The 13659-nt window shown below is 54.3% G+C and overlaps 1 protein-coding gene across 2 annotated transcripts in view; it reads right to left on the bottom strand.

Moving 5' to 3' along the window:
- LOC139280933 (arf-GAP with dual PH domain-containing protein 1-like) overlaps positions 1–7782 on the bottom strand; it is a 728784-nt gene extending 721002 nt beyond the window's left edge. For both annotated transcript variants that reach the window (XM_070900744.1, XM_070900743.1), the window contains exon 1: positions 6920–7782. In XM_070900744.1, the coding sequence (XP_070756845.1) occupies positions 6920–7004 (85 nt within the window). In that variant the 5' untranslated portion in view covers positions 7005–7782. The remainder of the gene's footprint in view (positions 1–6919) is intronic.
- Between the last annotated feature and the right edge of the window lie 5877 nt (positions 7783–13659).

Raw genomic sequence — 13659 nt, 5'->3', positions numbered from 1 at the left:
GACCTTGGTGGTGTCCGAGTGTAATGGGCCTTGGCTCCTGAGCCAGGCCTCACTGTAATAAAGACAGCGAAAGGCAGCCAATCAGATTGAAGATCTCGATGATAAAACTAGAAGTGGAGGGCTCCCTGTTTGTCACAGTCAATAATGTGTAGCATGACTGGGAAAATGTGAGTTTCAGCACCTCATTGTACACCGCAAGTTATTAATATTCCAGCTGGTGACGTGTCGAGCAATTTGTAATTCATGTCATTGCAATATTGCTGACATATTTACTATAAACGCCCTGTATGTACATGCAAATCCCCTGGGAGGACAGACACACCAACATCAGCGTCCTCGACCAGGCCAACATCCCCAGCATCGAAGCACTGACCACACTCGACCAGCTCCGCTGGGCAGGCCACATTGTTCCCATGCCCGACACAAGACTCCCAAAGCAAGCGTTCTACTCGGAACTCCTTCACGGCAAGTGAGCCCCAGGTGGGCAGAGGAAACGTTACAAGAACACCCTCAAAGCCTCCCTGAAGTGCAACATCCCCACTGACACCTGGGAGTCCCTGGCCAAAGACCACCCTAAGTGGAGGAAGTGCATCCGGGAGGGCGCTGAGCACCTCGAGTCTCATCGCCGAGAGCATGCAGAAAACAAGCGCAGGCAGCGGAAGGAGCGTGTGGCAAACCAGTCCCACCCTCCCTTTCCCTCAACCACTGTCTGTCCCACCTGTGACAGGGACTGTAATTCCCGTATTGGACAGTTCAGCCACCTAAGGACTAATTTTTAAAGTGGAAGCAAGTTTTCCTCGATTTCGAGGGACTGCCTATGGTGATGATGATGACATGCTATTCAGGCCCAGCCACCCAATTTGTGCTTGCATCCCTCATTCGCTGCCTGTCCTGTTTGCATTTTATGGGCTTGGAGATTTGGAAAGGGCTGTTATAGTGCTGTCAGCTCTCTACACACAGGCCTGTTGCCGTGCCGCCTATTGCCGTGCTGCCCATTACCCGTGCCGCCTGTTGCCCATGCCGCCTGTGACCCGTGCTGTGACCTCTGTACGCACAAGGCAGTAGAAGTTTGAAACCGTCTTCCACAAACAGCAATTGTTGCTGGGTCAATTGTTAATTTTAAATGTGAGATTGACAGATTTCCATTAACTGGAGGTATTAAGGGAGATGGGGCGAAGGCGGATTATGGAGCTAGGTTACAGATCAGCCATGATCTCACTGAATGGCTCGAGGGGCCTCCTCCTGTTCCTATATTCTTTGATAATTCCTCAGCCAGAATATCAAACTCTGTTGGATTCAGCCAGCTGCTATAAATACCAATTAAATGAATGGATTTGAAATCTATCTGTGGCCGCTTTGGCTTTGTGTTTCTCACCGAGGGTGAAGTGTTTAAACACTCGTGGTTTAAGGAACAAGATCCTATCCTGGGACAAGACTGGTGCATATTGCGGGATTTGTTGTGGTCTCCGGAGCTGACCTGTCTCAGAGTCGGGAGCAATTCCCAGCATTCTTTCCACAATTGAGCGACAGATTTTTCAACGGCCTCGCCAGGGGTTGGTCTTCAAAGACCAGTCCCTCAAATCTGTCACCAAGCTCATGGTCTACAGGACTGTAGTAATACCCACCCTCCTGTATGGGTCAGAGACATGAACCATGTACAGTAGACACCTCAATTCGCTGGAGAAATACCACCAACGATGTCGCCGCAAGATCCTGCAAATCCCGAGAGAACAGGCGCTCCAATGTTAGCATCCTCGACCAGGCCAATATCCCCAGCATTGAAGCACTGACCACACCCTATCAGCTCCGCTGGGCAGGCCACATTGTTCGCATGCCAGACACGAGACTCCCAAAGCAGTGCTCTACTCAGAATTTGTACACAGCAAGCAAACCCCAGGTGGGCAGAGGAAATGTTACAAGGACACCCTCAAAGCCTCCCTGATAAAATGCAACATCCCCACTGACACCTGGGAGTCCCTGGCCCAAGATCGCCCTAAGTGGAGGAAGTGCATCCGGGAGGGCGCTGAGCACCTCGAGTCTCGTCTCCGAGAGCGTGCAGAAATCGAGCGCAGACAGCGGAAGGAGCGTGCGGCAAACCAGTTCCCTCAACGACTATCTGTCCCACCTGTGACAGAGACTGTAATTCCTGTATTTGACTGTTCAGTCGCCTGAGAACTCACTTTTAGAGTGGAAGCAAGTCTTCCTCGATTCCCCGGGACCACCTATGATGAATCGAGGAAGATTTGCCAAATTTGGAAAAAAGCAAAGAAAAATTAAAGTGGCAGTGCCAATGCTCCCACGGATTGTCTTTGCTCTGTGTGGCCTGTTTATATCTGTCCACGGTCCCTCTACATTTCTGCACATGCCAGGATTTCAGGAGGAGAAGCCTGCGAGTGGTCTTAGCGGGACCCTGCTGATTACCGTGTGGCTGCGCTTGCTCACAGCTTAGCGGGAACATTGATCACTGCATCACAAAGCATAGTCGTTCTATAACCAGAGGCTTATCACATTCACAAATGGAATGAGAAGCCAGAGGAGCTCAGGTGGTTCTCCTTAGAGCAGAGAAGGTTTAGGGGAGAATTAACACAGGTGCTCAAAATTATGGAGTGTTTTGATGGAGTAAATAAGGAGAAACTATTTCCAGTAACAGGAGGGTCGGTAACCAGGACACAGGTTTAAGGTGATTGGTAAAGGAACCAGAGAGAGATGAGAAGAATGTTTTTACGCAGCGAGTTGTGATCGGGAACGGGCGGTGGGAGCAGATTCAATCGTAACTTTCAAAAGGGAATTGATAAATACTTGAAAAGGTAAACTTAGTCGGGCTGTGGGGAAAGAGCTAGGGAGTGGGCCGAATGGTCTGCTCCTATGATTCTATGGGCCAGACAAGGTCACCGTTTAACTGACCGACTCGGGAACAGCTATGAGTATCAGAAAGTGGGCCGCACTGCGGGGCTATCCAGTGCTACATTTTAATTACATTTGCAAAACATGAATTTGATATTTGGAATTTATAGTTGCAATAAATCATCAGGCTTGATGTGTGCTCAGAATTATATCTGTGCCATCAATTCACAAGCAGAATATGAACAGCGGCCCAGTATTAAATCAGCCCTGAATTAGTTTTTAGTTAATTTGACACAATGCACACACAGTACTGATTTTAATTGAGTTACCATGTGTAATCGCAAATATATTCCACCAGGCCGAAATTCACTTCTGCAAGAAAACTGGCGCACCTGCCCTTTTCGGCAGGTTTTTCCCGCTGGGATCGGTGAGGCGGCCTTGCCGTTCGGGTTTTTTGAGGTTTGACCTGAAGTCGGTCATAGTGAGGGGTGGGAGACGGACAGGCAGGGGCTGAGGGGCTGAATTTGGGTCGGACCGGGACTCCGCCGCTGTCAGTCAGTGGTGGAGTGGTGGTGACATCACAGCGTGTGCTTCACCGCGCTTGCTCCCCTCCGTTAAAGGGGAGAGAATCGGGCATTTTAATTCTTCGGCCACGGGGCCGCCAGGGAGGGTTTGGGCCGGGCCAGCGGCCTGGTGCCCAAGAGAAGGAGTGTGCCAGGCTGCCCGTTGGCAGCCCGGCCGAACCGGGGGGGCACCGTCTTACCGGCCGATTGGGAAGTTGGCCGGCAAAAATACATGGGGGCTGCGGCAGTAGGCCCTCCCCTTGAAGGGCCACCACGCTGCCGGGCCGCACACACTCCGGATAAGGTGCACCGACACAAGCAGCTGGAGGAGGCACCACGCGGCGGGGCAGCAATTTATCGAGCTGAATTTCGCTGGGTGTCTTTTTCAGGTGAGGGAGAACGGGGGTGAGGGGCAGTAAGGGAGGGCTCGGTGAGGGGGAGCAGGGGTGAGGGGGAGCGGGGGTGAGGGGGAGCGGGGGTGAGGGGGAGCGGGGGTGAGGGGGAGCGGGGGTGAGGGGGAGCGGGGGTGAGGGGGAGCGGGGGTGAGGGGGAGCGGGGGTGAGGGGGAAGGACGGTGAGGGAGAGCGGGGGTGAGGGGCGGTGAGGGGGAGCGGAGGTGAGTGGGAGGGACGGTGAGGGGGAAGGACGGTGAGGGAGAGCGGGGGTGAGGGGCGATGAGGGTGGGCTCGGTGAGGGGGAGCAGGGGTGAGGGGGAGCGGGGGTGAGGGGGAGCGGGGGTGAGGGGGAGCGGGGGTGAGGGGGAAGGACGGTGAGGGAGAGCGGGGGTGAGGGGCGGTGAGGGGGAGCGGAGGTGAGTGGGAGGGACGGTGAGGGGGAAGGACGGTGAGGGGGAGCGGGGGTGAGGGGCGATGAGGGTGGGCTCGGTGAGGGGGAGCAGGGGTGAGGGGGAGGGACGGTGAGGGGGAGGGACGGTGAGGGAGAGCGGGGGTGAGGGGCGGTGAGGGTGGGCTCGGTGAGGGCGGGCGGCGGTGTGTGTTCTGATTACGCGCTTGCGGCAGTCATCTGCATCGGGCGGGATCGGGTCCAGGCCGAAAAATCCCCGAGCTGGATTTGGGTCGGGTTGGCCAGTTGAGCACAAAGCCGCGGCCACGGGAATCCGACACATGGCTGCCGCAAACGGGCAAAAACAGGTCGTACCGAGACCCTGAATCTCGGCCCCCATTTCTCCATGTATAAAACCATCTTAAAGTCAATGACTGAAAACTTACCAACACTTCCCTTCCCCCCCCCACCCCCGCCCCCCCCACAAACTCAGCAACATGGCCGTTGCTACGTTGACCATGTTTGGATGTTGCTGCTGACTCTGTCGTGCTTCTGCCCTCAGCTCCGTGCTGTACTCCATCCTTGACCAGTGCTCATACTGAGGGACAGTGCAGCCCCCACCCAGGCACACGTTTACCAAATGCTGGGGGGCGGGTTAGAGAATGCAGCATTTCTAGAAACTCACTCTTTTTTAATTCTCTTGTTGCAGAATTGGGGCTGAATAAAAATCCCACATTACAGTATCAGTGTGGTGCAGCACCCAGTGCATGGGTTTATTGACAATACCAAATCCTATTTAACCTAAGAACATAAGAAATAGGAGCAGGAGTAGGCCATACGGCCCCTCGAGCCTGCTCCACCATTTAATACGATCATGGCTGATCTGATCATGGACTCAGCTCCACTTCCCCGCCCGCTCCCCATAACCCCTCAATCACTTATCGGTTCAGAAACTGTCTATCTCTGTCTTAAACTTATTCAATGTCCCATCTGCTAAATTTTTGCCCACTCACTTAGCCTGTCTATGTCCCAGCTTCCACAGCTCTCTGGGGCAGCGAATTCCACAGATTTACAACCCTCTGAGAGAAGAAATTTCTCCTCATCTCAGTTTTAAATGGGTGACCCCTTATTCTAAGATTATGCACTCTCGTTCTAGTCTCCCCTATCAGTGGAAACATCCTCTCTGCATCCACCTTGTCAAGCCCCCTCATAATCTTATACATTTCGATAAGATCACCTCTCATTCTTCAGAATTCCAATGAGTAGAGGCCCAACCTCCTCAACCTTTCCTCATAAGTTAACCCCCTCAATCAACCGAGTGAACCTTCTCTGAACTGCCTCCAAAGCAAGTACATCCTTCCTGAAATACGGAGACCAAAACCGCACGCAATACTCTAGGTGTGGCCTCACCAATACCATATATAGCTGTAGCAAGACTTCTCTGCTTTTATACTCCATCCCCTTTGCAATAAAGGCAAGATACCATTGGCCTTCCTGATCACTTGCTGTACCTGCATACTATCTTTTTGTGTTTCATGCACAAGTACCCCCAGGTCCCGCTGTACTGCAGCACTTTGCAATCTTTCTCCATTTAAATAATAACTTGCTCTTTGATTTTTTCTGCCAAAGTGCATGACCTCACACTTTCCAACATTATACACCATCTGCCAAATTTTTGCCCACTCACTTAGCCTGTCTATGTCCTTTTGCAGGTTTTTTGTGTCCTCCTCACACATTGCTTTTCCTCCCATCTTTGTATCGTCGGCAAACTTGACTTCGTCCATTTAGTGTCTGTTGTCACTGACGCTGGTGATCGCCGTGTTCAGCACCTGCAATAATGAGCAGGCCCCCTGGGCAGAATCCCAGCCGGGACCTTTGCCATACAAACCTCCCGCCCCAGCTCCACATTCCCTCCCCCCCGCCCGACACTGCGCCCCACACCCCCGACTGCCCGACACCCCCCGCCCGCCTGACATCGCGCGTTAAAGAAACCAGAATATCATTATTATATAAAACATAAAGCAGAAGGTATGGTTGGGAATGGTCACACTGGGACCTGATTGCTGAAAGGATGGAGACAGATAATTCATGACATCATCTGGTACAGCGGCACACACAATGCAGATTCTGGGCAATGACACACACTGGGCAAGCTGCCACTGACAATACGGCTCCCTCGGTGCACACAGGTGTTCGACAGGGCGGTGGTCAGGAGGTGCCTGGAGACGGCGAGGAGACCACACTGTGTCACACCCCTGTGCCCATCCCAGATACCTCCCTACCGCTCTCCCCTTCTCCCTCCATCACCCTCCCTCCCTCCTTCTCCCTCTCTCTCTGCCACCCTCTCTCTCTCCCTTTCCCACCTTTTATCTCTCCCTCCCACCCTCTCTCCCTCCCTCCCTCTCTCACCCCCTCACCCACTCTCTCTCCCTCCCTCTCTCACCCCCTCACCGTCCCTTCCTCTCTCACCCCCTCACCATCCCTCCCTCTCTCACCCCCTACCCCCTCACCATCCCTTCCTCTCTCATCCCCTCACCCACTCTCTGTCCCTCCCTCTCTCACACCCTCACCATCCCTCCCTCTCTCACCCCCTCACCCACTCTCTCTCCCTCCCTCTCGCTCTCCCTTTCACCCACCCTCTCTCCCTCTATCTCCTTATCTCTCCCTCTCACCCTCTCTCCCACCCTCACCCACCCTCTCTCACTCTCGGTCTCCCTCTCGGTACTCACCCGGGGCTCCGCAGTCCGCACACCTCTGGTTGCCTGCAATCGCCAGCAGATCCTGCAGAACTCTCTTGTTCCTCTGGACCGCCATGCCCAGAGACAGAGTGCTGTCCCTCCCGCCGTGTGACTGGAGATTCCCGGCCGCTCCCGCAAGCTGCAATCTCTAACACACAGGCCCTTCCCCCTGCCCGGGCTCGGCTCCCATGGCCCGCCCGCTCCGGGCTGCTCACAGACACCCAGACACAGACCCACACACAGGGACAGACACAGACCCACACACAGGGAGACACACAGACCCACACACACGGAGAGACACAGACCCACACACACGGAGAGAGAGAGACAGACCCACAGAGAGAGAGAGAGAGAGACAGACCCACACACAGGGAGACACACAGACCCACACACAGGGAGACACAGACCCACACACAGGGAGACACAGACCCACATACACACAAACACAGGGAGAGATAGAGACCCACACACAGAGAGACACAGACCCACACACAGAGAGACACAGACCCACACACACACAGAGACACAGGGAGAGACAGAGACCCACACACTGGGAGAGACAGACCCACACACACACAGAGACACAGACCCCCCACACAGGGAGAGACACAGACCCCCACACACACAAACACAAGGAGAGACAGACCCACACACACACAGAGATACAGACCCACACACAGGGAGAGACAAACCCACACACAGGGAGAGACTCAGACCCACACACACACAGACACAGAGACACAGACCCCCCACACAGGGAGAGACACAGACCCCCACACACACAAACACAGGGAGAGACACAGACCCACACACTAGGAGAGACAGACCCACACACCGGGGTTGCTCACTGAGCCGGCGCCGCGCATCCAGCGCACCGTGCGCCGCTCCCCCGCCGCTTCCGCATTCCTGCGCCGGCGGGTGACCCTCCCTCTCCCTCTCCCTCCCTCTCCCTCTCTCCTTCTCTCTCTCCTTTTCTCTCTCCCCGCACCAGCCCGACCTCTGCTGGCGGCCCGAGCACCGTGTGTCTGTGTCCCGGGCACCGAGTGTCTGTGTCCCTGGTACCGAGTGTCTATGTCCCGGGCGCCGTGTGTCCTGTGCCGTTCACTGTGTGTCTATGTCCCGGGCACTGAGTGTCTGTGTCCCGGGCACCATGTGTCCTGTGCCGTTCACCGTGTGTCTATGTCCCGGGCACCGTGAGTCTGTGTCCCGGGCACCGTGTGTCTGTGTCCTGGGCACCGTGTGTCTGTGTCCCGGGCACCGAGTGTCTGTGTCCCGGGCACCGTGTGTCTGTGTCCCGGGCACCGAGTGTCTGTGTCCCGGGCACCATGTGTCCTGTGCCGTTCACCGTGTGTCTATGTCCCGGGCACCGTGAGTCTGTGTCCCGGGCACCGTGTGTCTGTGTCCTGGGCACCGTGTGTCTGTGTCCCGGGCACCGAGTGTCTGTGTCCCGGGCACCGTGTGTCTGTGTCCCGGGCACCGTGTTTCTGTGTCCCGGGCACCGTGTTTCTGTGTCCCGGGCACCGTGTGTCTCCAGGCGCAGCCCGGGCTGCAATCGCTCACTCTCCCCGGCACCTTCCATGTGCTGGGACGGAGAATGATCGGCACTGACCTCCTAAAGCCGGGACAATTGTAACTCCCTTCAGCTCAGCACCAGATCTTCATTTATCTTAACTCTTAATGGGCAGCACTCTCTCTCGCCTCTGAATCAAGTCCCACTCCAGAGTCTGGAGCACAAAAACTTGGGCTGACACTCCCAGTGCAGTACTGAGGGAGCGCCGCACTGTCGGAGGGGCAGTACTGAGGGAGCGCCGCACTGTCGGAGGGGCAGTACTGAGGGAGTGCTGCACTGTCGGAGGGGCAGTACTGAGGGAGCGGCGCTCTGTCGGAGGGGCAGTACTGAGGGATCGCTGCACTGTCGGAGGGGCAGTACTGAGGGAGTGTCTCACTGTCGGAAGGGCAGTGCTGAGGGATCGCTGCACTGTCGGAGAGGCAGTGCTGAAGGAGAGCCGCACTGTCTGAGGGGCAGTACTGAGGGAGCGCCGCACTGTCGGAGGGGCAGTGCTGAGGGAGCGCCGCACTGTTGGAGGGGCAGTACTGAGGGAGAGCCGTACTGTCGGAGGGGCAGTACTGAGGGAGCGCCGCACTGTCGGAGGGGCAGTACTGAGGGAGAGCCGCACTGTCTGAGGGGCAGTACTGAGGGGGCACCGCACTGTCGGAGGGGCAGTACTGAGGAATGTTGCACTGTCGGAGGGGCAATATTGAGGGAGCGCCACACTGTCGGAGGGGCAGTACTGAGGGAGTGCTGCACTGTCTGAGGGGCAGTACTGAGGGAGAGCCGCACTGTCGGAGGTGCCATCTTTCAGATGAGACGTTACACCCTCTCAAAGCACTATTTTGAAAAGGAGCAGGGGAGTTATCCTGGGGTCCTGGGGCCAATATTCATTCCGCAGCCTTATCACATGTCTGTTTGTGGGAGTTTGCTGTGTGTAAATTGGCTGCCGCGTTTCCCACATTGCCCAGTGACTGCATGCCACTGTAACTTATTGGCTGTGAAGTGCTTTGGGAGGTCGGGAGCTGGTGAAATGAGCTTCACAAAAGTCCTGCTTTCTTTCCGAGGAGAACCATTGTCAGACATTAGCTGTATGTCACTGGATGGCCAGGCTAGTATTGGAGCTATTAGCTGGGCTTGTTATATTAAGGAAACAGCAATAAGGGCACTAATAGGCACATTCTATTCCTAACCAAGATCACCCTCGCAGCACTGTCCATCTCTGCCGTTACATCGGTCCCTAGGATCCCCCCCGAATCCCCGGGACCCCTCCCTGAATTCCCAGGACCCCCTCCCCCAGAATCCCCAGGAAATCCCCGAATCCCTGGCACCCCTTCCCCCAAAATCCCTGGGACCCCCTCCCCCCGAATCCCCAGGGCACCCTCCCCATGAATTCCTTGGAACCCCCCTGGATCCCTGGGAACCCCCTCCCCGAATCCCCAGGACCCCCAAATCCCAGGGAACCCCCGGAATCCCCAGGACACCTTCCCGCTGAATTCCCAGGAATCTCCGGTAACCCCTCCCTCCGAATCCTCGGGACCCCCTCCCCCCTGAATTCCCAGGAACCTCCCTGAACCCAATGACATCCCTACTTGATGATGTGGTGCGAGCAGGGAATGAGTCTCGAGAGCAAAGCTTGTGTTTTCATGTCAGATTTGGGTGCAGAATATTCACAATTCAAATTATCCGCCGCAAACGGGGCGGAGGGCAATTTCGACCCCTAAGTTTCGGTCTAAGATTTAACCTTGGAGTCGCGGTTGCTTTAAGAACATAAGAAATCGGAGCAGGAGTGAGCCATACGGCCCCTCGAGCCTGCTCCACCATTCAATATCATGGCTGATCCGATCATGGACTCAGCTCAACTTCCCTGCTCGCTCCCCATAACCCTTTATTCCCTTATCGCTCAAAAATCTGTCTATCTCCGCCTTAAATATATTCAATGACCCAGCCTCCACAGCTCTCTGGGGCAGAGAATTCCACAGATTCACCACCCTCTGAGAGAAGAAATTCCTCTTCATCTCAGTTTTAAATGGGCGGACCCTTATTCTGAGACTATGCCCTCTAGTTCTAGATTCCCCCATGAGGGGAAACATCCTCTCTGCATCCACCCTATCCAGTCCCCTCAGAATCTTATATGCTTCGATAAGATCACCTCTCATTCTTCTAAACTGCAATCAGTATAGGCCCAACCTGCTCAACATTTCCTCCGAAGACAACCCTCTCATCTCAGGAATCAACCGAGTGAACCTTCTCTGAACAGCCTCCAATGCAAGTATATCCTTCCTTAAATACAGAGACCAAAACTGTACGCAGTACTCCAGGTGTGGCCTCACCAATGCCCTGTACAGTTGGAGCAGGACTTCCCTATTTTTAGACTCTATCCCCTGTCATGTATTCAACTATCATTGTAACCCATGTATAAGCTGACCTAAGTTGTACACCTTGAGAACATTGACCACAAGGGGTGAACTTGTGGGAGACACTCCTAACCTGGACTTTCAGCTATAAAAGGGGAAGCTCCACCCACCTTCATCACTTGAGGTCTTGGTAATAAAGATAACTGGTCACAGAGCAACCTTCTCTCAAGTATGGGCCTCATGTGCATTTATTCTGTATAGTAAGGACATATCATTGGCGACGAGAAACTGGGATTTAAACCACGCGAACATGGCCACTAGCAGCACAGGAGAGAGGTGCTGTGTTGGTGATGATTGGGACGGCTTTATTGAGAGACTACAGCAAAGTTTTGTCACTAAGGAATGGTTGGGACAGGATTTGGCCGACAAACGCAGGGCTCATCTCCTGACGGTTTGTGGATCCAGAACATATTCCCTGATGAAGGACCTTCTAGCGCCAGAGAAGCCGGCCGATAAGACGTTCGAAGAACTCAATAAGTTGATCGGGGAACACCTTAAACCAGCGAGCAGCATGCACATGGCGAGACACCGGTTTTACGCGGTGAGAAGGGCAAAGCATTCCAGACTTTGTGGCAGATATCCGGCGACTGGCGAGCACAGATACATGCAGAGCAGAGATGCTGCGAGACTTTTTTTATTGAGGGCATCGGGCACGCTGGGGTTTTCAGGAAACTGATTGAGATCAAAGACTTGACCTTGGAAGCGATGGCTCTGATAGCCCAGACATTTATCTCAGGGGAGGAAGAGACCAGAATGATTTATGGCAAAAATCTTGGCTCAAATGCGGAAACGACCAGGGAGTCAACATTGTTAATGCGGCACACAGTTCTCTTGGCAGACAAGGGCAATCGGACATGCCCCAGCATGTAGTCGAACCCAAAGGGGGTATTCAACAGAGACAACGGCTAGCTGAACGGCGATTCATGCCATCGTAATGGACAATGCGGCCAGTAATGGGGCCATCAATACCTGTTAATGGTGCGCTTAAGGACAGTTACAGAGACAGTCAGAGACGATCGATTGGTAATGGACCTTTTGTGTCCAACAACGGGTCCTCCAGCTCATGCTGGAGGTGTGGATGCAAACACCCAGCCAGAGCTTGCAGATATCAGCAATATACCTGCAGAAACTGCAACGTCAGCAGTCACGTGGCGCGTATGTGCAGGAAGCCTGCAGCCAGGTTGATGTACGAGGAGGATGGGCTCGATGTAAGCCCTACGAGGCCAAATGCATACTGGGGGAAATCGCTGGAAGCTGAAGTTCAGCGAGTTCATGTGGAGCACATATACAGTTCATATACCAGGATGCCACCGCTAATGATGAACGTGTTCCTCAATGGCATCCCAGTATTAATGGAGCTAGACAAGAGGGCCAGCCAGTCCCTGATGAGTATCAAACAGTTCGAAAGGTTGTGGGTGTCCAAGGCCAGGAGGCCAAAATTATTGCCGATTGACGCACAGCTACGGACATATACAAAGGAGATAATTCTGGTGCTAGGCAGCGCCACGGTAGTCGTGACCCACAAAGATTCGGAGAACAGGTTGCCACTCTGGATTGTCCCGGGGGACGGTCCCGCACTACTGGGGAAGAGTTGGCTTGTTGTCATGAACTGGAAATGGGGCGATGTCAGTGCAATTCCTTCTGTGGAGCGAGTATCATGCTCACAGGTCCGGGACAAATTTGACTCATTATTTCAACCCGGCATCAGCACTTTCATGGGGGCCAAGGCAGTGATTCACATAAAACCGGACGCCAGGCCAGTACACCACAAGGCCAGAGCGGTGCCGTACATGATGCGGGAAAAGATAGAATGCGAATTGGACCGCCTGCTGAGGGAAGGCATCATCTCGCCAGTCGAATTCAGTGACTGGACGAGTCCGATTGTGCCGGTGCTCAAGGCGGATGGGTCGGTCAGGATATGTGGCGATTACAAGGCCACCATCAATCGGGTGTCACTCCAAGACCAGTACCCGCTACCGAGAGCGGAGGACCTCTTTGCGACGCTATCTGGTGGCAAACTTTTTTCAAAATTGGACCTGACCTCAGCTTACATGACCCAGGAGCTGGCGAGTGAGTCGAAGAAGCTGACCACCATCACGACACACAAGGCGTTGTTTGAGTATAACAGATGTCCTTTCGGGATTCGTTTGGCCGTCGCGATCTTTCAACGAAATATGGAAAGCCTCCTCAAGTCGATTCCAAGGTTTTTCAAGACGACATCCTCATCACGGGTCGCGATACTGAAGAACACCTCCACAACCTGGAGGAGGTGCTACGCAGACTGGACCGGGTAGGGCTGCGACTGAAAAAGACGAAGTGCTTCTTCTTAGCCCCAGAGGCAGAATTCCTGGGGAGGAGGGTAGCAGCAGACGGGATCAGACTCACTGCATCCAAAACGGAAGCGATCCAGAGAGCACCCAGACCCCGTAACACGACGGAGCTGCGTTCGTTCCTGGGGCCTCTGAACTATTTTGGTAACTTTCTTCCCAAATTGAGCACGCTGTTAGAGCCGCTACAAGTGCTCCTATGCAAAGGTCATGAATGGGTCTGGGGGGACAGCCAGGAAAGGGCTTTTGATAGAGCATACAATTTGTTATGCTCCAACAAACTGTGAACATTATATGACCCTTGTAAGAAACTTGTTCTAACGTGCGATGCGTCGTCCTATGGGGTCGGGTGTGTGTTGCAGCATGTGAATGCCAATGGTCAGTTACAGCCGGTAGCTTATGCCTCCAGAAGTCTGTCCCAAGCAGAAAGGGGCTACG

Source organism: Pristiophorus japonicus, chromosome 15 (genome assembly GCF_044704955.1).
Source record: "Pristiophorus japonicus isolate sPriJap1 chromosome 15, sPriJap1.hap1, whole genome shotgun sequence".
Classification (NCBI taxonomy): domain Eukaryota; kingdom Metazoa; phylum Chordata; class Chondrichthyes; family Pristiophoridae; genus Pristiophorus; species Pristiophorus japonicus.
Note: the sequence above shows the minus strand (reverse complement) of the source record. Positions and strands in the feature narration are given on the sequence as shown.